Source organism: Leptinotarsa decemlineata, unplaced genomic scaffold (genome assembly GCF_025532065.1).
Source record: "Leptinotarsa decemlineata unplaced genomic scaffold, Ldec_3_MD MMD2_tig00026307_RagTag_RagTag, whole genome shotgun sequence".
Taxonomy (NCBI): Eukaryota; Metazoa; Arthropoda; class Insecta; order Coleoptera; family Chrysomelidae; genus Leptinotarsa; species Leptinotarsa decemlineata.
Window position 1 is genome coordinate 12397929 of NW_027412681.1, and position 23363 is coordinate 12421291.

At 34.3% G+C, this 23363-nt stretch overlaps 1 protein-coding gene across 2 annotated transcripts in view; it reads left to right on the forward strand.

Annotated features, from left to right (window-relative positions):
• The window catches only part of Ser (protein serrate), a 351449-nt gene that overhangs the window by 250744 nt on the left and 77342 nt on the right, over positions 1–23363 (forward strand). For both annotated transcript variants that reach the window (XM_074181003.1, XM_074181004.1), the window contains 3 exons: positions 5728–5782; positions 17944–18198; positions 19494–19557. In XM_074181003.1, coding sequence (XP_074037104.1) covers positions 5728–5782; positions 17944–18198; positions 19494–19557 — 374 coding nt within the window. The remainder of the gene's footprint in view (positions 1–5727; positions 5783–17943; positions 18199–19493; positions 19558–23363) is intronic.

Here is a 23363-nt window from a genome sequence, read left to right on the forward strand (position 1 = left end):
CGAGCGAGGTGGCGAAGCAACAGCTTCATATCCATCTCGGCAGGTTGGTCGTGCCGTACTTCGAGCATAACAAATTCGAGATTAACCCTAATAAAACAGAACTCGTCAACTTCACGAAGAAATTTAGTAACGTGAAGATCTTCGGGAAGTTTCAAGTAAAGGGTAATACCGTTGACGAGCCGAGGTGCGCACGATATCTGGGAGTTATCCTCGAAGCTTAGTGTTGACAACAAGCTAATTTACAAACAAGTAATCAGACCAACTATGTTGTACGCTTGTCCCGTATTCTGCAGCCTCAAGAGGACTCCTCTGCGGAGACTCGAGACGATGCAGAATAAGGTGTTCCGTATCTGCACGAACAGTGACAGATACATTTCATTGAATGATCTGTTAGATCTGGCAGGAGTCGAGACGGTCACTGAACACATCAGGAGGCTGTCATATAAATTCTTGGAGTTCTTTCTGCCGAAAAGCCCGCTGACGAGGGACATCATGGCACTTAGAAGTTATCATAATCAGCCCCGTAAACACTGATCGATTTATGAAATGCTAGATATTTTCCATGAACTAAGCGCGATCGCATTCGCTGGCTAAGATAAATCACGTATTTTCGTGATATCAGATTTACTCTTACCTGGTTTTTTCATAAACTTTTTCCAGGGGTCTACCATCTACTATATTCAGGTATGAGGTACCGAAATCGCAACACCACGAGAAATATCGCGTAAGCTTTGGCAGGAAGCGGGAAGTCTTAGACTGAATGTTGAAATGAGGCTCTATCGGGCAGAGAGCCACCCGTTAACACCAGTGGGGGCGCCTACCATCGGCCTATCGTGGGTCTATGAAGCGGCGCTTTACCTTACGGACGTCTTGGGGCTCAATATTGAAGTCTCATCACGTCGATCCCCCTTTTTCCTTCACCAATCCTTTTTTCCCCCTTCCTACCACTCCCGTATGTGGGAGAGATGTAAATATTGTAAATATTCTGTACAGCTTACATTTGTTAACGAGAAATGTATAATAAAGTATTTTTGATTTCTTTTGATTGATACTACTGTTAGAACTGAAATACTTTCAGTCAAATTAAAACAGTGGGTAGTTTCAAGTCAATTAAGTTTTGTATAGGTATGTCGAAAACATTTTCTTTGCGTAGGTCGTAAGAAAAAATATAAAATTAAGCGGTGGAAAAATACTGGTGTGAAAGTTACACAATAATTTGTAATATCCCATCCTTCCTGCAAATCACATTTAATTTTCACAGTATAACAAACTGCAAGAAAGGGAATTACTTTTTTCTCGTACCTAACGTTCCGGTATCGAAGTGCCACTGTTCCATCCTTCGTGTAGGAATGTATTCAATTTAACGCATAATATCCGTGCCTGAGAACGGCAGACGATTTCTTTGTGAATTTCGCACGTACGAGAAGCGCCGTCATTTATCGGGAGCGATTCAGCACTTAACGGTTTGAGTCCTTTCTTCGTTGCGAAATATCCTTGCTGGCTTTTATTGCAAATGAAATAATATGATGGTCAGGTAGCGGCTATAATTACTTTCGGGGATCGAGTTATGATATTGTGAATTATCAATTTTAGGAAATTATAATTTCCTTAAACTCTAGCCGAAAAAGTGGTATTTTGAGTCGGTTACCGGTCCTTCGAGCCGGATGCCGGATGCATCAAAAAGTAATAAAGTTTAGATACACATAGTAATAAGAATTATTTATTCATCAGTGCATTATAATACATAAAAATGAAGTGAAGTAAGTGGGGTTCACTATACTTTGATGAATAAACGGATACTTACACTGAGGGTAGAACTCTGTATGGGTAAATAACAATTTCAGAACAATTTCAACATTATGGCCTTGTGTTACATAATTCATCAAGTTTTGAAGTGATTGAAGCTAAAAGGTATTGTAAAAATTGTGCTAATTTGAACAAAGCGAATTTTTTTTATATTTCAACATGGTATCCCTAACACATTACTACTTTATTTACAATCCACATGAGTTATTGAAATGAAAATCAATGCTCACAATTAAATAACCGAATACAGTGCATTCTTACCTCCAGTTTGATGAGTCAAATGACATTAATTATCAACCAATTAAAGAAAATATGCTGATTTTCGAATCAATCTCTGGCAAAAAACCTTTTTTCAGTTTTTATTAATGACCAATCCAACTCGAAATGAAAACTTGGACTGGAAAACAGATTTAGTATAATGTCAGTTACGTGAATTTGAAATATTTGACAAAATGAATGAAGTAGTTATTTTATGTCAATAAAAATTGAAAAAAAATTAAGGGCTAAGGGAGTCTTCTAGTATTTCTGAGTAACTGTAACGGAATAAAATCCATTGTAGATGTATATACAATGGAATCCGCCTTTATTTTTGATGAATATGCCGCCAATAAATTTGTCAATTGTGGCCAATTGTTGACAGAAAAAGGTACAGAAAATAAGTTTTCCATTGATATATAAAATTTTTTGACAGTAAAATCCATTTAGTATATATTCGTCTTCAATCCGTTAAGAAGTGAATGGCATTTTTCCGTTTTCTTCAAATGTAATTAAGCTTTCGTATGAAGAAATAGATGTAAGTTATACTGGTTTTTTATCTTCTGAAATACTTCTATCAATTCTGTGGATTTTATTCCCTTACAGTTACTCAGAAATACTTGAAGACTTCCTTAGTCCTTCATTTTTTCTTCAATTTTGATTGACATATAATAACTACTTCATTTATTTTGTCGAATATTTCAAATTGACAAATTATGCGTGGCACTTGATTTTTCCAGATATCAAACATATGGAATTGTTCCCCATCCATTTCTTCCTCTAGTTTTTGCGATTCTAAACACTGCTCAGATTTAGAAACTACTTCAAAATTATGAAGAATGTATTCAGATAATTAGCCCACTCCTGTGTTTGTTAGAAATGAAATAAACACAAATACCACAAACACTTCATTCCTCAACTATTTTATCAATACTACCTCAATGCTGGTTGGAAACTATAGCAAGCGCCAAACGTGATGGCGAGTGATCGCGTAGGTATAGACTCTCCCAACTAAATTACTATTGGATAAAGATAAGCCCCTTGCCGGCCAGTGTCATACCTATAATCAGTTTTAATTAGGGTAGGAAATGAAACATTACTTCTTTGTAATTTCTTTTCATATTTTATTCAGTATATAGGTAGAAAAACATTTCTTCAAAACGTTATATAACGATACACTCTTGATGACTGGTTTTTTGTTAGGCGATGACATTTTTTCAGAAACAACACAAATTATTCAGACAATGTTAAACGCCAACAGCTTAGGAGGACAAGTAGTGATATGCCTCTGTACAGAGCATTTGTATGTCTTGCAAGAGCTGTAGTGGGGGTAACATTTAAAATGAGTTTGTGCGCATAGGGGCGGGTTCGCCATCACGTTTGGCACTTGCTGTACTTGCCCTACAGAAAGAACAAAATGGTTGAAATTCGATTTTTTCAAATATTTTGGGGTAAGAACAGATTTTTTTATTCATTCTCGGATCAGTTTTTCATTAGATACAGTACACCAAAACTCACCTCTGCTAACAACATTAACGACTACCTATTTGCAATTTCATTTTCAACCGACTGGAATAATTGTACCAGGCTCCCGGTGAAGAAAATATTGCTCCGTTCCTATAATTGGCCTCATTGGCAATTCAGCATACTTCGATGATAACGTTCGCAATTCTTGCATGAACAATACACTCGATCAAGTTGGCGATGCCGTGTGAGCTGTGCCCACGTCTACAACTCTAAGGATGTGTTCAGCAAAGTGGGTACAATTCTGATTACGCAACATTATCTAGTGTTACGTAGGCGTTGTATCATTCTTAATCTGCTACCTGTTTCAGTCACAACAAGTTGAACTACTTTATTATATTTTATTTTCTATTTAGAGGTGACGGTTATATATTCACTAATCATTATCTGGCTCGAAGGACCATTCTTAAGACTTTTTCAATATACAATTGATGGGTATATGGATTATGAAGCGGAAATAACCATAAAACAAAAATTATTGTAATCAAGTCTGCGAAATGTGTTTATTTTATGTGTAATCATAAAACTATAAGAAGTTATAGGGTACTTACCAAAGTCGTTACTGAACACAATTACTTTACTTAAGGACGGCAGTTCTTATACCTTTTGACTAATGAACAGTTCGTAAGTACAAGCTACCAATTACTGAAAAAAAAACATGTTTGTTTTTTGACATCCACACAAAAACGTAATGGCCAGGCTATTTACCCATTCCCATGAAGAATTGGGATTAATGACTTCTTTAATTTTTGTTCATCTTGCGAAAATATTCTGGAGCATTTCAAAAATTACATTCATCCTGTTTAACCTTACAGTGGTCTATTGATTGAGCCTAGACATATTTATTTCTTTGGGATATGAGCTTCTTAATAATAATGATAATAGTTGTTTGAATTGTAATTTAGGGGATATCAGAAGAATTGTTGTAATTTTAGATGAAAATGCATAGTATGTATAGTAAATCAATCAGTCAATTCTTCATTCATCCAATTGAGAAATAAAACTAGTGGGACATACCTCAGGGTTAAACATATAAATTGGCATACTCAGATTGTAAATACACTGTATATTTCGAAGTATTCATCATTATACGACTATACCCAAATCGAAACGCAAGAAATTCTATCGAACATTCGCCAAATTCTCTAGAATGAATCATCCAGAATTGATATGAATGTCTGATGATCTTTCATCAGTGAACAGGGCCGCACTTGCCTTTTTCGAAATAATATAGAAAAGGACAGTTCAAAACCTAGGATACACAATGCATATGGAAGTTTGAAAACGACATGCTCTTTAGCATTTTGAACTGAACAATTATTAAAATTCCTGTGTGGAGTAAGGAAGATCCTATTTTTTCAGAAAGTTATATTTTGAGAGAGACTTAGACTTTTTCGTAGTTAGTGTGGAAGATAAGTACAGTAAGTGAATTTGTGCTACTATATTAACATTAATTCACAATCATTTTGACTTGAAAGTTCTGGAAAGCTACAGTGATTGTGAATAATAAATATTCTTACAAAAAAAAAACTCTCAAAGTATTTTTGTTATTATTTAATGATGGTATATTTTATTTTGATCAGTGTGTAAAGTCAAATGATTTGTTTAGCGTGTGTAGGAATGATGAGAAGATCAGATCAGAATTATTAACTAAATTGTCACATGATACATGATAATCGAGTAAAACAGGCTATTTTTCGTTATTGAAGGATATCTGGATGTGTCCTATTGATTTGTGAATGGAAAACTGTTATAGAGTTTTCAACAATGAATCAGTTAATAACATAATGAAGTATGCTTTCATGATTTTATTAGAGAATAGTATGAAACATAGGGTCGGCTACTGTCCCTTGTGGCATACCCCATACTGGCATTCTTGTATACTCCAAGTCAAGGAAGTGTATTTTGTATTAGCCGTCCAAGTGTAGGAAAATTATAACAGATTTTTTATCCGTAATTATGAACGGCCTAATCTCTCCTACACAATCTACTCGTTACGATGAGGGAATTACTGAATTTAACAAGTTCCTTTGTATATTGGCAGATTTATGTGAGATTTGAACCCGACCATGAATGATACTTAATTAATTACTTAATGAAAGGGCGATGGATGTTGACGATAATATTTTTTTTTCTTTTCAGAGGTCGTTCACACTGATACTACAGGCTGTGGATCATAACAATATTTCATTACCTGGTGAGTAGTTTATTACAGCAATATTTCAATTAGATGGATTGTGTGATGTGTGTGTGTACATGAGTTATTTGATACAAAAAATTGTTAGATTACCACAATGAGCAACAAATCAATTTCTTAGGAATTGATACTTTATTTGCTCAGGCTTAATTGAATGAAAATAAATTTTGGGCATAATAATTCTCAACTCTGATTTACCCACCATTATATTATCGTTATACCGGGAAAAAAATCTAAGAAATTCAACTTCTAGCAATCAAATGCATCTTCTGTTTATTTTTTATTATCAGTATCATGGATCCCTCACATTTGAAAAAGCTTTGAAACTAGATTCTTCAATATAGCCACTTATGCTTTCCCGTTAAGTATTTGAGAAGTTTTGTTGATTATCCGATCGTCAATACTCAAAACCTCAGATATCAGTATCCTATATAGTATGAGAACGAAATCAACAGAAAAAATTGTGTGGAATTCACAAAGTTCAAAAGATATTTTTCGCAAAGATATGTGGATCATGTTATATATAGTATGTGTGATTGATGACTTGTTTACTTTATGGTAATTCATGATCACTTTAATGAAATAAATAAAAAACACTTTTGTCTAAATACCACTGGTAGATTTTATTATACGACCGGTTTCGGGTTTGACCCCAATATCAAGTATTAAACTGAAATCTGAAGTTTGAAATATCGTTTATATTAGACTTTCCAGGTATGCTGCTAGAGATAGGTAGTTGGGCGAACCAAAATGCTAACTTTTGAAATTCCACGCTGAAAATTCTAGGGGATGTTTAACTCATGAATTCAAGAGAGGAAACCTACTTAAATCGAGTTTCTCGTTTAGGGGTATATGTTTCTGGTTTTTATTTGAATTGTTAATTTTCATGGCCTCCAACAAATTCATTTTCCTTCTTTTATTACATATGTGTGGGATTTTGAGGTTATATTCATTTATCTTGTGGTTTGATTCTTGAAGATGTTCGTACATTGCAGATTTTTTTGTACAAACAGACGTGTTCACGCAGTCTTATGTCAAAATTTCTACCGGTTTGGCCTGTACATACTGCAGAGCATTCGCCACACTCTATTCTATATATACCTGATTTTTTCATTCTATCCCGTTTGGGTTTTGCATTAAACAGGGTTCCATCTGAATTATTATTACTTGTTACTTCGAACTTTGTTGTCCCAAATATGTTAACGTTCTATAAATTTCCCATCGTTTCTTGGAAACGGATGAATGTCCTTTATAGCTCAACTATATAGTTTTTTCGATATTTCATATAGTTTGTCACCAATCTTGAAATGCAAAAGAGGCCTCAATTGAGAAAGCGAATTTATGAACCAAAGCATGACAAGATCTAAAGAAACTGGTGGACCAGAATTGATTGACTGGGTTTCAGGACAGTCAAGGATCACTGACGAAAAAGCTGATGAGAGTATCAAACTGGCAAATAGATGTCAACGTTTCTTCAGTCAAACCCTGGTAGTATTCCTAACAACGACTCAAATTCAAATTCTCTGCATAATTCAATGAAAAAATACACATCTCGACACCTATTGTTGAAACCACCCACTTGCTCTCGACTTTCCCGTCTGTTCTCTGCCGTCATTCAAATACCAGCCGTGTACAAATTGTCGAGTATTCAAATACTCGAACACATTTTTCTCAATAGTGACGATTAACCTACTAGAACAAGACATTTGCTACCTTAGACAAAACAATGTCGAGAGGCTCTCGAAATGATAATTTTTCACGTGGGCTGTGGCTCTTTCATTAGTAGCGAAACTTGAGTGTACGAGTAGCAGTCGATATTTTCTTCAATACGATAAATTTTGATGGCACTAAATTATTAATGCATTAGCACGTCTGTTAACTGATAATTTAGAGCCTCTTGGAGAATGAAAGAAAAAACCAGAAAGATACTTTCTTTCGTTTTCTGTAACCTTGTGCACGAGTGTGTAAGGGGCCGTTCATTAATCACTTGTGGCTTGAAAGGGGGGGAGGGGTTATAGAAAAAATCACGAAATAACACAAGGGGTGGGTGTAGTAATATATCACCTATACATATATTCAAGAAAAACATTCCAATGGTATAGGCAACGTACGCCAAGATAGCTCCCAGGGATCAAGAATTTTTCTGACATACTTAATACTTATCATTATGTTATGACCAAAATCACACAAAACATTTTAGTAGGGGAGCCCACGATGCAAAATGGGGATTTACTCGAGTGTCATAGAGACATATTAGGTTGCAAAACTTAGATGATAAGAAGAATAAAATGTTATATAATATATAACTTTTCATCGGTGGAGGAATCGGCTATAGATTTTTGAATATGTAATAAAATACTGTTGCATGGACATACTCGAGCGCGTCAGATATTGATAGCATCAATGTCCTACGTATTTTTAATAATGTTCATATATTAATCTGATCGTTTGCATGATGCGGGTGGTTGTACGTAAGGTTTAAAAGTTGAGTGCAACAAAAAAATCTCCCATTCAATAATCTGACGATTTCGATCTGACGCAAACTCGCGGCCATTATTATAATGTGCAAAAAAAATTCGCCATTTTGAAATACTCAAGCGCATCAAATTAAGATATATATGGTTCATCTTTATGATCTAGACGTGCTGTCTCATAATCTGACGATTATCTAGACGGATTCGCCCAATCTGACAAATTTTTTTTTATTTTTGTTAAATCATTGAACTTGAATAATTGAGAAGTTCAGGAAATAGCGTGTAAATAAATAAGTGTACGTTTTTTAAGTAGAATACTTGTATTTCTAAGAAAATATTTTTTTAAATGCTCAAAAAAAATTAACTTTTTATAATCAATTGATTAATTAATCATCATCTTCATCACGAACAAATCTCTGTGATCAGCTGTGATGACGTCATGGCAACAGAATTCAGAGTGGGGACGGAGTGAGAGAGTAATAGATAGAGAAAAAGTGAAAGAGGAATAGAAACTCGGAGAGGGAAATATAAGTATCACAGAGCTTCACGCATTAAAGTTTATCGACGAATTTTTGTTATTTAGGCTTGCAGAAATCGTCAGATTATATATTTTTCGTTATCCTTGAATTATTTCCTTCAAAATATAAAAAAAATTAGCTACGCTCGAGACTGTCGAAACGACGTTATTTTTTACAACTTTGCTGCCCTCTCTTTCTTTACGTCACTCTCAAATTGTCAGATTACTGGAATATAAACTTTTTAGCATGTAAGTAACTCACCCTACCTTAATCTGACACGCTCGAGAATTTCTGATGATCAATTTTTTTTTGCTAATCTGATCCTTTATCCTTCACGGGCGGCCTTGAATATGGGGCTCATATTTGATTGAGGTACAACCGGGTACAAGGTATTCCCCTGTATATTATCTGCCGTGCTTTAGTGAATCCCGAAATCCCCGCTTGGGCTCCCTTATAATTTGTAAATTGTAACTTATATGTGATTTTGATGTATAAACAGTATTTATGTAAAGTTCCATCCAAATCCGTTCAATCGTTTAGGCGTGAAAGAGCCACAAACATACATACAAACATCCATCCTCACAAACTTCCACATTTATATATATATATATATATATATATATATATATATATATATATATATATATATATATATATATATAGATCAGTATAGATTTTATATATTACTTATATTTAGTGTGGAGGTACCTTTGGTTGATGGCCTCTGTTTGAAAAGTTTTTGGGCGAAAAAGTGATGAATCATGTATCTTCTTTTATAAAAAAAAGGAAAACTGAACCACCCTTCGATATTGTTTACACTAATATGAATTTGTTTACACAAAATTATATTCTATATATTTTATTCGTTTAGGTAATACAGGTATTTTAACTTCCTGTAACCTGTATTATCCAAACTTACTTATAGAGTGACTCTTTCGTATTCCTCATAACCATTGTTCCTTTCAAATACTCTTTATCTCCCTAATAAGTAGTCTACCCATAAACATTTCTCAATTTCCTAGGTGAAGTTTTTTTTTTTTGAGCACAAAACAACAGCACTACAGTAACATCCTTAAGGTGCTTTCAGAGCGGTGCCTGTGCGAAAGTAGCGATTCACATTGGATTTGTGTGCAATAGATGTTCTAAAGAATGTTCGATTCATCCTCAGTCTGTTTTTCTACACTTTTCTCACCATGTTCGTTTGTTATTGAAACTCTTACTTCCACTATGTAATAATGCATTATGTCATTTTTTTCATTCTCTATCTCTCTCTCTCTCTCTCATAGCAAGGACATTTACAGTATATTCCCCCTTCGACATATTCCTATACTATACTAAACATTGCTGGAACAGAATAATGAGTTTGAGTAAACAGCTGAATAAACGAATACCATACTTCATTCGTCCGAAAAAATCAGTCAAACTCATAAATAAATGATCCTTGTAGATGAAAAATAACGTGCACTGAACGGGCTCAGGTCTCTCTGTCGGTTGATGTTTACCTTGCATTGTATCCGAGATATATTATAAAACTATTCATTCGAAAGCAATTTTTACGGCTGCTTTTATGGAAGATGGTGACAGTTTAATGATCCAATAAAATTGTTAGAGCACGACAACGAGGTCAAAAGTAAGATGACAGCGCCGGGAGGACGGCATTCTGTGGGAAAATAACCCTTTTCAAAGGGTAACCATTTCTAGTTTAGATTTTACTCTTTTTCTGTTAATTTGACAATCTTGTTTAGTCATTTTATTACTTTTCATTTTAGTTTAATCTAAAATTCTTAATTATTCAGTCACAAGAAAGTTACAAAAACGGGGGTGATCTCGTAATACCATATTTTTGAACGATCACAAACTGAAAGAATTGAATACTCTCACGAATTCTATTGGTCGTAAATGAGAGGAAGGCATGAGTAGGAAAGAAAATCATAACTTGAAAAGACTAAATTATCAAAGTTTTGTAGAGTTTATTTATAAAATTAGATTTCACAAAACCGCATTTTGAACGATTTCAACTAGTATGGACTACTTTGATCTCCTAATTTGTTGGAACAAAGTAGAAGAAGCTGTAGACATTTCAGCTTCTTTGTACAGTGAATAACCCGAATAGTCTCGTTGCTCTTAGGTATAATTTTCAAAGTATGTCCAGCTCATGAAGATAATAATTGAAATATTATCACATCGGATTTTCAATCCGCATTTTCCATTTGAATTTCGGCCTGCCTCAATTATAGCATAATGTTCACAATCAGATGAAGTTTATTAATTTAAGCTGATCTGTCAAAAAATGTTTTTCTATTAACCAACTGTCGCCTCCTATGAAAGACTATCCTCAGATGTCGAGACTTATGCGAGCTGAGGATTAACGAGGTGTTTCCTTTTAACGTGCGATTCCTAGCACGGGACACCTGAGTTTATGAAGGATCGTTTTTTTATGCAATTGGGATAACATCCAGAATGAAAACCTGTCTTTTGCTGCTTATTGTCAATTTTCTGTATTTTCTCGGTTGACAACCTAGCTTTTCTATTGAAGAAATACAATAAATTCAAATCAGGATACATCCTGGTCATTACTGTTCTTCATTAATTTTTGATCTACATGTGATGTGTTGAATCACATGTTTCTTTTGAGGTGTATGGTTTGAATGCAAAGTCATCGTCTTTGGTGTAAGATCTCCGTTAACTTTTCATCCCAAACTGGCACTAGCTACTGAATTATCTTCGACATTATACACTTAATGGTTTCTCATAATTTCACAAGATTTTAAACAACCTTTTCGATGATTAGTCTCTCCGTAAATCCTCAAATTAACACCCGTTGACTACGACTCACACTCATTAGCAATAACCAAGAGGCAACGAAGAACTTATCGGAAAAACTATCAGAAATACCTGATTCGCGTGATTACTATGCGAGGTACTTAGTGACAAACAGAAATAGTAATTAATAGAATTTATTTTATCTCATTGCCAACGAGAATAGTTTATGTTTCTTCGAGAAAAACGACGAGTATGTCATAAAGCATTATCGACTATTTCCGTTATTAGTGTAAACGATCGGTACCGAGTTCATTATATTTTATTGCTTGATGAATAAGTATTGATGATTATTGAAACTAACCGAACGATATGCATTCTTGATGTTTTCATTTTTGACAAACGGGACCACAAAGAGTGATAAACTCCATGATTATTATATTACATTTTTAGAACTCCGATACGAAAATTACTTCAGTTGATCTGACTTTCCGAGTATGATGTACTTGCTATTGTTGAAAGGTTCAAATTTTTTTCAATGGATTATAGACACCACCCCTTGAAGGATCGCTCAAAATTCCGATTTCATACAGTTTTTCAGAGGGCCCAATATTCGCTTCAAACCTATTGTAACATCAACTAATTGACTCTCAAAAAAGTCTTCACAGGAAAGTTGAAAAAATAAGTTTCTTGGCTTCCGTAACCATACCTCTACTGATGGTCGTCGTATTATGTAATTTTTTCCTGACGTTTCTCTAACTTGCGTGTTAGCTAAGCTGCCATCCATTAGTAATAGGTAGAATGATATTTTTCTGTTCTTCATGATTACTTTCATCAACAAGATTTATTGTTTTTTCTCCTAGAATCTTCGAAACATCAGAAGTATGCATTGGCCTTTCCTTTGTGTAGTGGTCTTAATAAGAGCGTTTTGTGCCAAACGGGGTCCAACCTAGGTTCAAACTCAGTAACAGAGTTATGGTCACTTTTTATAATGTCGACTGTTTTGACTCACGATTATTTTAGCATGAGTGTGAATGCTTAATGCACACAAGAATTACATTAACTCTTGTGAAAAGATAGGATAAGAAAAATAACTGGCAAAATATACTGTAGACAAGACAAGATTTATTGTGACTGTATTCTTACAAAGTTCAAAACGTAATGAAATAATTTTACAAAATGCAATGTTCCACATTGGTAGTTGGAGAAGGGGTTCAACCTGGTCATTGTGGGGAGGCTCGGACTAACATAGGTAGGAAAGGTCATAATAGCGGGTAAGTCCAAAGGTAAGCGACACAAGCAACAATTAAGGAATTTAAAATCTAGCTATTTGTAGCTTACAATATTCACGTGGAAAAATGCCTAAATATACGGTTTGCTTTGGTAAAGATATTAGGGATTATTGAATTTTATGAGGGTGAGTGGATTAGACAAGACCCATACATTAGAAGACCAACTGGAAACCCTTGAGAATAATGAAAAACTAAATGATTTCAACAAGATTAGTTAGCGATGACATAAAACAATCTGCTTTGCTGTACAAATTTTAGAACTTGCAACTCCAGGCTAAATACTAAAAATTTAAGATTTACAATTCCCTTGAAAAACATAATAATTTCGATGGCAAGATTTTGAGATCGAACATCGACCAAATCAAATCTTCTAGTAGCTCCAAATCTTCTAGTAGCTCTCACATAGTCACGATACATTCAGAAAGGGGGATTCAAACTCTTGAGGCGTGTTCTTCCCCGACAGTTCCGATGACTAGCTATGCCAGAATTTGCTCTGTTACTTGCCACGAAGAGAGTTTTCACTGAGATTACCTCTTACAGTAAGTGGCGTTGTTCCATCCTCAGGTAAATATACGTCTCTCTGGCATCTAGTTGGTGACATCTGATTTCAGTCTATAAATTACTCCGTTCCCAACATCGTTCTATAGCATACGTGTACTTCAGTTTCAACCACCCTTAGGAACCTATGGAGATTTCTTTTTCCGAAGGTCAGAATCTAACCTTATCTCGATTTTTTGTAGAGTGTCGCATAACATGTGAGCAATTGAAAAAGGAATTCATGCGATATTGTATCAAATGTCTTTTGGTAATCGATCTAGACCACAGAGAGGTCGTAAGAAGAATTGCTGAGAATCATTCGTAATTGTTTCATATATATAATTGAATACGTTAACGTAAGATGGAAGATAACTCACAAAACAAAATCAATCTTTTATTGGTGTGTTATTCTTTTGCTTCTGCGGTTGAGAATTGTCCACCTTTTCGGACAACCAAAAATTGAAAAACCTAGACAGATTGTGGTGGGTGCTGGGTATAATTTCTCTACCAACAAGTATTTAGCTCAGATGGACCAGGAGTAGCAAAGTTTTAGAACCCACAAGGGTTCTTCGAAAATCACACGTCGGGCTACAAAGTTCATTGAGCTCAAACTTTGGAAGCTCTGAACTTCGGTAGAGCTGGAGTATCTAGGTTGAATTGGTGCTGATTTTGAATACTTTTCTCCCAGAAAGATTCCACCCAGTCAGGGGTCGGAAAATTATCCAAAAAACGCAAGACATTTTCTCGCGATATCGTTCTAGTCAATTTTCAATTTTCATTGTTAGTTCTACTTTCTAGAACTCATGGTGTCTAAGATATCAATTGTATCTGAAAAGGGGGTTAACTTAGTGTTGGGATATCAGGTCACGTGTTTTCCGCGAACCACAAACCCACAAATTTCATATCAACGCTTCACTGATTTTAACGGTGAGAAATCTCAACGAACCAACACCAAACAAAGCGGTCCGTTCTTCTGAATGAAATATTTTCGCCCCTAAAAAGAACGATCGCCATAACCACTTTCGACACTCCTGAAAAAAGCAAATCCTTAAATGAAGATACTACAAGAGCCGTACGCGCCACAAATGGATTTCGTCCTTGCCCTGGGACATCCATAATTGGCAGTGTACGGTCTCTCACAGCCTCCTACTACTACTTACACACCCTTAGGACAGTCGTGAGCGAGTCCATTCATGCAACTTCCTATGAATCATTTGCGACCACGCAAAGGGATTGCAATGCGCCAAAACGAATGAATTCTTCTTCCTCTCTTTGAATTCCGTGAATTATCGCTTTGGCGGGTGAGTGGGTCAATGTGTGAAAACCAGTGCCGTAGAAATATTATTTTCTGCTAAAATAATCATTTACAGTGTCGCCGTCAAAATTTGCACAAAATACTTGTTGGTTTCTTTTATATGAAATAACTAGCAGACTAGTTAACTATTTAAGAGGAACGGTAGGAGAACATCAGTCACGGGGACCACCATGCTTTTTTACATAGGTGCCATTTGTGAAAAAATATGGCGACCATAGTGACAGATTTTCTACTACCGTAAGTACAATGAAATTATTTTTCACGAACGAAGACGGAAACGTTGAAGCCGGTATAAAAATCCACTGGATTGGGAGTTGAAGAGGAAGGACTTTGAACACGATTGATTACAATTTCCGTACAGTTGATATTGAGCAAAAATCAATACAAAAGAATTAATTTCAAAATTTATTATTATTTTCATTCAATTTTGTAACAAATGAGTATATTACAAATTTGTTAGTAAATAACAAGTGACACTTAAACTTATGAAATGAGGTAGGTAGGGCAGATAGTCTTAAATCTTTAACAATAATATTTATTATTTTGAATTATAATCAGTGCACAATATTTTTGGTTAACCTGTCTTTAGCTAACACAAATAGATTCGACGGTTTCCCTACACATGAACATGCAACATATAGTTACCCATGAGATAAACATGGATTTTCAAATATAAACCACAAATGGACATTGTTTGGCCTTATTTATAGACATGGCAAAAGCTAAACGAATTTGAAACTGTAGCCTTCTGAAGGGTATGGTATCATTGAAATATGTGGCAACAGGACCACTTTTGCTTTGAACTTTAAACTTAAAATGGTTGCTTCAAGAATATTTCCGGTGATCTTTTTGATAACCAAACGCGTACCGTTGTATAATTGAGAAAAACATGCTATTATAGCACATTGAAATGGAAAGTGCAATATATTTTTCAATAGAGGTTAAATAAAAATAATGAAAAAAAAATTGTACAATTATTGGAAAAGTATGGGGAGCTTTGTACCATTTTCTCATGGATATATTAATTAACTTTTATAACTATGTGATAACTGTGAGTTTTGAACAATGAAGCACATCACCCAGCACATGAATAATTTCACTGTATTATCTTCACTTTAATATGAATTTAACTTATTCTTCAGTCTAAGTAACACGTGGCCGGCTATGCTAACACCAATAATTCAAAAAGTTGAAACAATTGAATTTCACTGTATTTCGTTTACTTCAAAATAAATTTAGCTTATAATTTATTCTCAACAACACGTGGTGGTTATGCTATTGATTTGTAGCTTGTATGACACGTTTTCAGGTTTAACATAGCAGCGCCATCTATTGATTACTTACCCAATCCAGGCAACAGATATCGCCATCTGTTTAAATCGTTTGGAGGTAACAGATAATTGTGAATGTCAAATAATAGATAAATAATTTGCAATAAAATAATATTGCGACTATAAATTGAGATGTAAGCTATCCTATCTTTCAAGTTGGATCAAACTGCACATGGCGTGCAAATTTGATTGAAATCGGTTAAGTAGTTTAGGAGTCCATCGCGGACAAACAACGTGACATGTAATTTATATATATTAAGATTGTGTCATTTTTCATTCGTTTCATGTCATAATTGACATTTTTTTGAGAACTATGATGAAATTGTTCGATACATTCATTAATTACTACAGGTTCCATTCGACCACGGCCTTCTAGCCCTGAATTGTGTTCCCTCAAGCCAATATCTTATATTTCACTAAACAGTTTACAAAACTTCAATACGTGTCTCACTATACAGTAGCTTCTTCAGGGTGTTCAATACTAAAGTAAATTTTGAATAGTGTTTCTTACACATAATTAATAACTTTAACCATTCTAAGAACAATCCCATGTAATAAAAACTACTCAAAATCTCTACTCAGAAAAACTATCTTTCAGAAAAAATATTACGACAATTTCATTGATGGAGCGAATGTTCCGAATTCTTGAATCTACTGATTTCTGAATATTCGAAAAGTTTGAGTTTCAAACTTTCTCTTCCGAATGTTATACGACATTGTAATTGGTATACAAATATTGATTTGGACTTCTTATTCTAAAACTAATTCTGTCTAATTCTGTCTATTTAATTCTTTTGAAAAAAGGGTTCCCAGTTTGACCAATATAAATTTTAGGTGAGAACCACTGATCTATCCGACACTGAAGCATGCTTCACAGACTTAGTTTAAGGAAATTTCTTTCGCAATTTTGAAAGCATACAGAAAAATTCATCAAGCTGTGACGAAATTGATTTCTTGCTATTTCAAAAACAAATATGTTGTTTTGGAAATGACATATCAATTCTTATTTACTTCTTCATGAACTTATCGTAAGTACTTCATTTTTAATGGTATAATTTACCATTCGAAAGTTATTTTCTGATTGAATTACAGTTGGAAAATATAAAACGTAGCATAAGCTTTCATACGAAAAATACAACTGGATTCAAAAATATCTATAGTATGATTAGCATACAATTTTGTCAGAAATAACTCAGGATGAAATAATGCCTATAACTCAGTTGTTTCATCATTGAACGTGAAAAAAGTATAAACTGGAATGTGTGGTAATGAATTTATAGTTCATAATATTCATAATTCCTCTTTTTTAGTCTTATTATCAAATGGTAATCTGGCATCAAATACACATTTTGAATAAATCAATGAAGGAATCAAGGAAATGTAATTCTAAATATTTCCTTGAAATGAAAAACACACTTGAAAACAATAAATACAAGTAATAAAATGCAAATAAAAAAAATTCTCTTGTTGAGATAGATCAATATGTTGGAATTAATATTCTTAATGAAATGTCTTCAATACTTTCCACATAATATTTATATATATGTAGGTTGAAATTATGCTTAAAAGACTTTTCCTTCAAATAAATATCAATGTGTAAGAGCAATTGTTTTCCACTCTCAGAAATAGGCTTTGTTTAATAATAATATTAATAATAACAATAATAAATGCTATCATTGAAAGGTTAGTCAGTGCAAAAGATACTAACCTAACCTCAAAAGTGGCAAAATTCAACATCTGTACATGATAAATCAAGACAGATATTGCTTCTCCATCCAACCACTTTTCATAACCTCATGGGTCTCATACCAAGTTATAATAGAAATAATCAATACGACAAGCAATATCCGTCTAAATCAATTAATTCTCGTCTTCGAGTACATTGATTTTTTTAATCTGAGAGTGTAACGATCTGATACATTTTTTCCTTTCAGCTACTAACAACATAATAGAAGAAGCCACCTATTCCGGCATAATAGATCCAAGCGCCGAATGGCACACCCTGAACCACAGGGGACCCCGCGCTCGCCTGACATACAGGGTGCGCGTCAAATGTGATATACACTACTATAATTCGACTTGTACAAAGTTTTGTAGACCGAGAGACGACGCTTTCGGTCACTTCATCTGTGATTCGAGTGGTGAGAAGAGATGCATAGAAGGTTGGGAGGGATCTACGTGCGAAAGAGGTGAGTTATTATTTTTCGTTGGCTGACAAAACACACAAAACCGCACCAAAATTAAAACATCACTTATATTTTTTATATTATATAGGAACATTCATTACTTTTTGGCAGCACCCTGTATACTTTGTGATAGCATCGCGAATCAACTGTAATGTGTTACTTGAAAAATCTGAAAATTAAGTTCCTCAGATTATTTTATTCAGGTTATTCTAATCGTGCAATTTTTGTGACTAGCATATTATTGATAGATTTCAGTTTTGACCACTCCTGATCATAATTCATGCCCTTCAATGCATACTTTCAACTAAGTGGAAACAATAAAAGTAATTACACTGCTCAAGGGAAGTACAGTTAACGTCATGTGGCAAATCGCGTAGCACCATTTCCCGAGAACTAACTTGCTGTGGAAAGACAGGCCAGTACGGTTACGGGCAAAGAAAAGATACAGCGGCTTCTTGAAAGTTCCATTTATTTCTACAAGCAGTTGAAATTCGTCCAAAAAAATACAATATAACAGCTGAATTATCAGCCAGGCTGACTGCAGGAAGTCCAAATTTCAATCCAATTGAGCACGCGTAGAACAATCTACCAGCATAATCGGCCAGTTTAAATCATATATGAGCTTCAAAATATGCTGACTTCAGCATGGGATGGTTTGGAACGTCAATATATCCATAATTCAACTGGTAATATGCCACGTCGTCTGAGAGCTATGATGAGAGCATGAGGAGGAAACACAAGATACTGATACTGACAATATTCTATTTCTATCTTCTATCATATGAAATTTATGAATCGCTAAAACTCCTAAATTGAAAGTGATGCGTTAATTTTTGTGCGATTTGTAATAGATAATTGAGCAAACCTGACATCAAAGGTCTCTCATTCGGACCTAACCTAGTCTACAACTGAAAAAAAAATAGTTATTTGTGAAATATCTACACCTAATATAAATGAATTCAAATGGCATCAAATCTTTCTTAATGCCAGTATCAATATACAATAAATTTGTTCACAATACTATGGACTATGCACGTCAAATTCATCAAACCAAAGGGCATGCTGATGAATTCAAAAAATTGTTGATTGCTTCACATTGAAAGCAAAATATCAAAGTAGTTAACTGAAATTGTTTTGTTGAATCAGGTTTCTTGAAAATGTATTGTACAAATTGAATAATTATTAACTCAAATTTAGTATGCCAGTAACATAGCTGTATTTAATTGAACATATTTCAGTTATGTTAGTTTTTATGCATGAATCAGTTTTCAAAACCGTATAAATAATATTTTTTGCAGCTTCCTGTAAATTAGGCTGTCATCCAATCCATGGCAAGTGTGAAGATAATCCAGGAGGTTGTACGTAAGTACCCATGCTATAACCATAAAACTTTTTGTGTATCAGTTAGAGTAAAAATTGACACTCGTTCGTACATGTAGAAAAAAAGGCGTGATTATTAAAGATATGTAAATTGTGAAAAATAATGGTGAAAGACTTGATACTTGAAGAACACCTGACTTCAGTTTGTAGAACTAAAATTACTCTTCATACTTTTTGCTCTATATTATTCAGATAAATGCAAAAATGCTGATACACGAATGTATTTAACTAGTGATTATGACAAATTTGCGACAAGACTTGTTAATCTTACAGTTGAAATTTATATGAACATGAAACATCATAAACCCATATCCATATATCTGCATGACCTTCCTGATCAAAAACAATTCCATCTATGTTTCGTGATCGAGTTTGAAAATGTTCAGAGTATCACTCCATCGGAATCATCTCCGAATAGAATCCTATTAAATTCGGTCCATTTCAAACACGATCTGGCGAGAATGACCCAACGTAACCTCACTTAATTATCAATGCTATCTGATGAAACAACCATCCATCATTACCATTCTGCATTCTCTTGACTAAATGCCTACCATGCCCAATTTCTCATAAAACATTTGAAATTCTAATCAGTATTGCATCTCAGCAAGCTCATGCTTAGGATAATAAATCCATTTCACATTCCGGGGCAGATTTTAACACAAGCAATGGCGGTGATGAGAAAAATTGGGCTTTTTCGTGATTATTATTGCGGTAACATTTTGGAAATCGGCGAGGATTTGTTCAGGATCGGACCATCCTTGATCGACTAGCGAATATCTCAGAAAGATATTGTAATTTTGATTTATATAAGCTATACAATACAAAATAATTGATACAAACATGCGAGTAGGAGTGAATTGGCGCAGTGGGTCAGACTCACCAACGAAAATCGTGAGTTTGAGTCAGCACCTTTTTTCTAGCTAGAATTTATCTAGTTAAAGGTGGATTTATTTCGGTACTTTTTATAGTTTACGAGACTGCGAATAACCACTGTGCTTCCAAGGTGTTTGTTTTTCAAAACCCACTCATCAGAATCAAAGTGAATAGAATATGGACTGATAGACCGTGGTCGAATGGAACCTGAAGTGCCAAACATTTCGTCCGCTACTGCGGCAGACTTCATAAGTGATATTTGCGCTGACTGCGAGGAGGACGTATACGTTTTAAAGTATCGAAAGATATGGGTACTCAGTACAAAGCAGAGCCGTCAATAGGAACCGGTTCATCATTTTAGGAAATTCACTTATTGATTTTTGATTGAAGGAGAATAATCTATTGCGTTATTTTTTAACTACCTTTCCATTCCCATGCAGATTGAAAATCACCCCGAAGTTTCCAAAGAACGCGGTAGTTGAGTAAGTTGTTGAAATTATCTTCACGATAGTGAATTTTTTTAAGTTTCTAAATTCAAGTCAATAGTTTTGTGAACAATTAACGATACATACTTACTTACAATCAAATGTCGACGGTACTCGACCACAATTTTTTTATGCAAATTTTATGAAGATGCTGGTTGTGTAACACAGATTCCATTTTCAAGTACTGTAATGAAAGAAATCACTTGGCTGCAAATCTGGTATCCCTGAAGGCCATCCAATGCTGCCTTTTTTCTCAATTCAGAGTCATCCAAATCGGAATTCAAATAAATTTAATTTGAAGATGAAAGAAGAGGTAGTATTGATTAGTCTCCAAAGTCACCAGATTCTTACCCCTTGATGTATCTTTGAAAGATCCCAATAACACAATCTTCCTTGATTCCTTTTGTATTATTTTGAAATTGAATTGTTAAAGTCAAGAATACCGGAAAAGAGTATTCCCTTCAATCAAAAATTGACGGGAGCTTATAAAACTCTGTCTCTTTTCGTTTAGCTACCCTTCATAAGAGTTCACAATGACACTCCCCTTTACATTTACAGCGACTTTCTTCAAGCAAATTTCCTAGTCGTATTCTTGTCAGCAAATTGAAATCTTGTTAATACCGCTCTGGATTTGAATGTCTGTATCTTCGACAAACCGCATCTAGATAATATCGAAATCCGTGAGGTACCCATCCAATATTAATTATATTAAAGAAAGCAGTAGGCGGAGCACGAAACGAAACAACAGAAGTTGTAATATATAATCTGGTATCCTTGGGTATTAGATATTTATAGTCGAAATTAAAAGTGGCTATAATGACCCGCAATTAAATTTGTATCAAGTTTTCATTTCGTTTACTCAATGTGAATCTAGTTTATGTTTCGAGATAACACGAAATAGGATGACTCGGTCCAGAATGTAATTTCGGTTGGCGGAGATATATTTTCATATGTTCCTTGTGGGAGGATATTGATAATAGTAAACTTTTAATAAACATTCAAATTCCATTGATGGCACTTACGAATCAGTGATGAAAAATGTTGAGACATCTCAAATTAACTATTGATTACTTATTTATTGGAGCAGGTGGTCATTTTGCATAATTGATAATTATATAAATTGATGGATGTAGCCATTACTACGTGGTAGGAAATCATCATGAAAAATGAGAATTGAAAATTTCTATGTTTTTTAGAAAGTTTCTCATTTTTCGTCATAATTATTTTCTTCCAATGAAAAAACATACACATCTTAACATACACATCTCAATATTTAAATGAAAACCCATTATATAGGCCAAGTAAGGTATTATTTAAAACTACAAGTGTGAGAACATAGCAGATTAAAAGTATAAAAAATGAAACAAATGAATGATACAGTAAGTATTGATTTATACAATAAGTGAATAAACATTTTATTGTTATGGGGTCTGAAAAGTGTTGACAAGTTTGAAAATATAAACTATCAAGGGATTAAATAACCGTTATTATCAAAATATTCGGTCAATTAGTAAAGAAGTGAACATATTTAATCATGTTGATGATGTCAGTTATAAAAAGAAAGACAGAATAGTAAAAAAAGAAAAATAAGTTATTTCATACCGGAGTACTTTGCAAAAATTCGATTGCTGATATGAACAAAAGTCTATGGAAGATGACTGCCTCATTCCTGATCATTCAATTTTTTTCCCTTTCTTCTTCTTTGCAGATCGGGCGATTTTCCTGCCTAGTGCATTTACCCGCTTCCACACTTTGCTGATCTCCATACTAGCGTTTCTCCCCATTTTAGTGGGTGGGAAAAGGTTCCGATATTCCCGATTTACAGGTTTCTTTCGTGAAATATTATTTCTCTTAGTTTCACTAATGTATATATAGGGCTTACCGCCCAAGATTTCGGATAAACGCAATATTGAGAGCTGTTTTCTGTTTCTGTGTTTGATGGCTTGGTTTCCATGATATGTCTTAATCTTATCCAATTCTTTTTCCTCTTATGAATGTCATCTGACATAAGGCAGGGACTAGTGGTTGAAAGGTTTCCTTTGGGATGGATTCTGGTCAATGCCTATTCTTTAAAGTCTCTATGATTCATACTGTTTCGAAGTGTCATTTCGCAAGAGCATTAAGGTAAAAACGGGATAGATGCTGCACTTTTTGAAATAACCACCTAATTTGAAAAATATTAATTTTATAGGAATAATATCAATAATGTGGCTAGCTCAATTTTTCATGTTGAATTATTGTCATTATTTTTCAACCTATCGAATACAGATTTTGCAAAAATGAACTTTTCGTGGAACATTTTTGTTTTGAGGATAGATGCCTACCTGTATGGATAGTTGCCCCACCATGAAAATAGTGAGAAGGATAGATGCCTGCAATGCAGGATAGATGTCATTCATAACGTGTAGATAAACAAAAACTCAAACC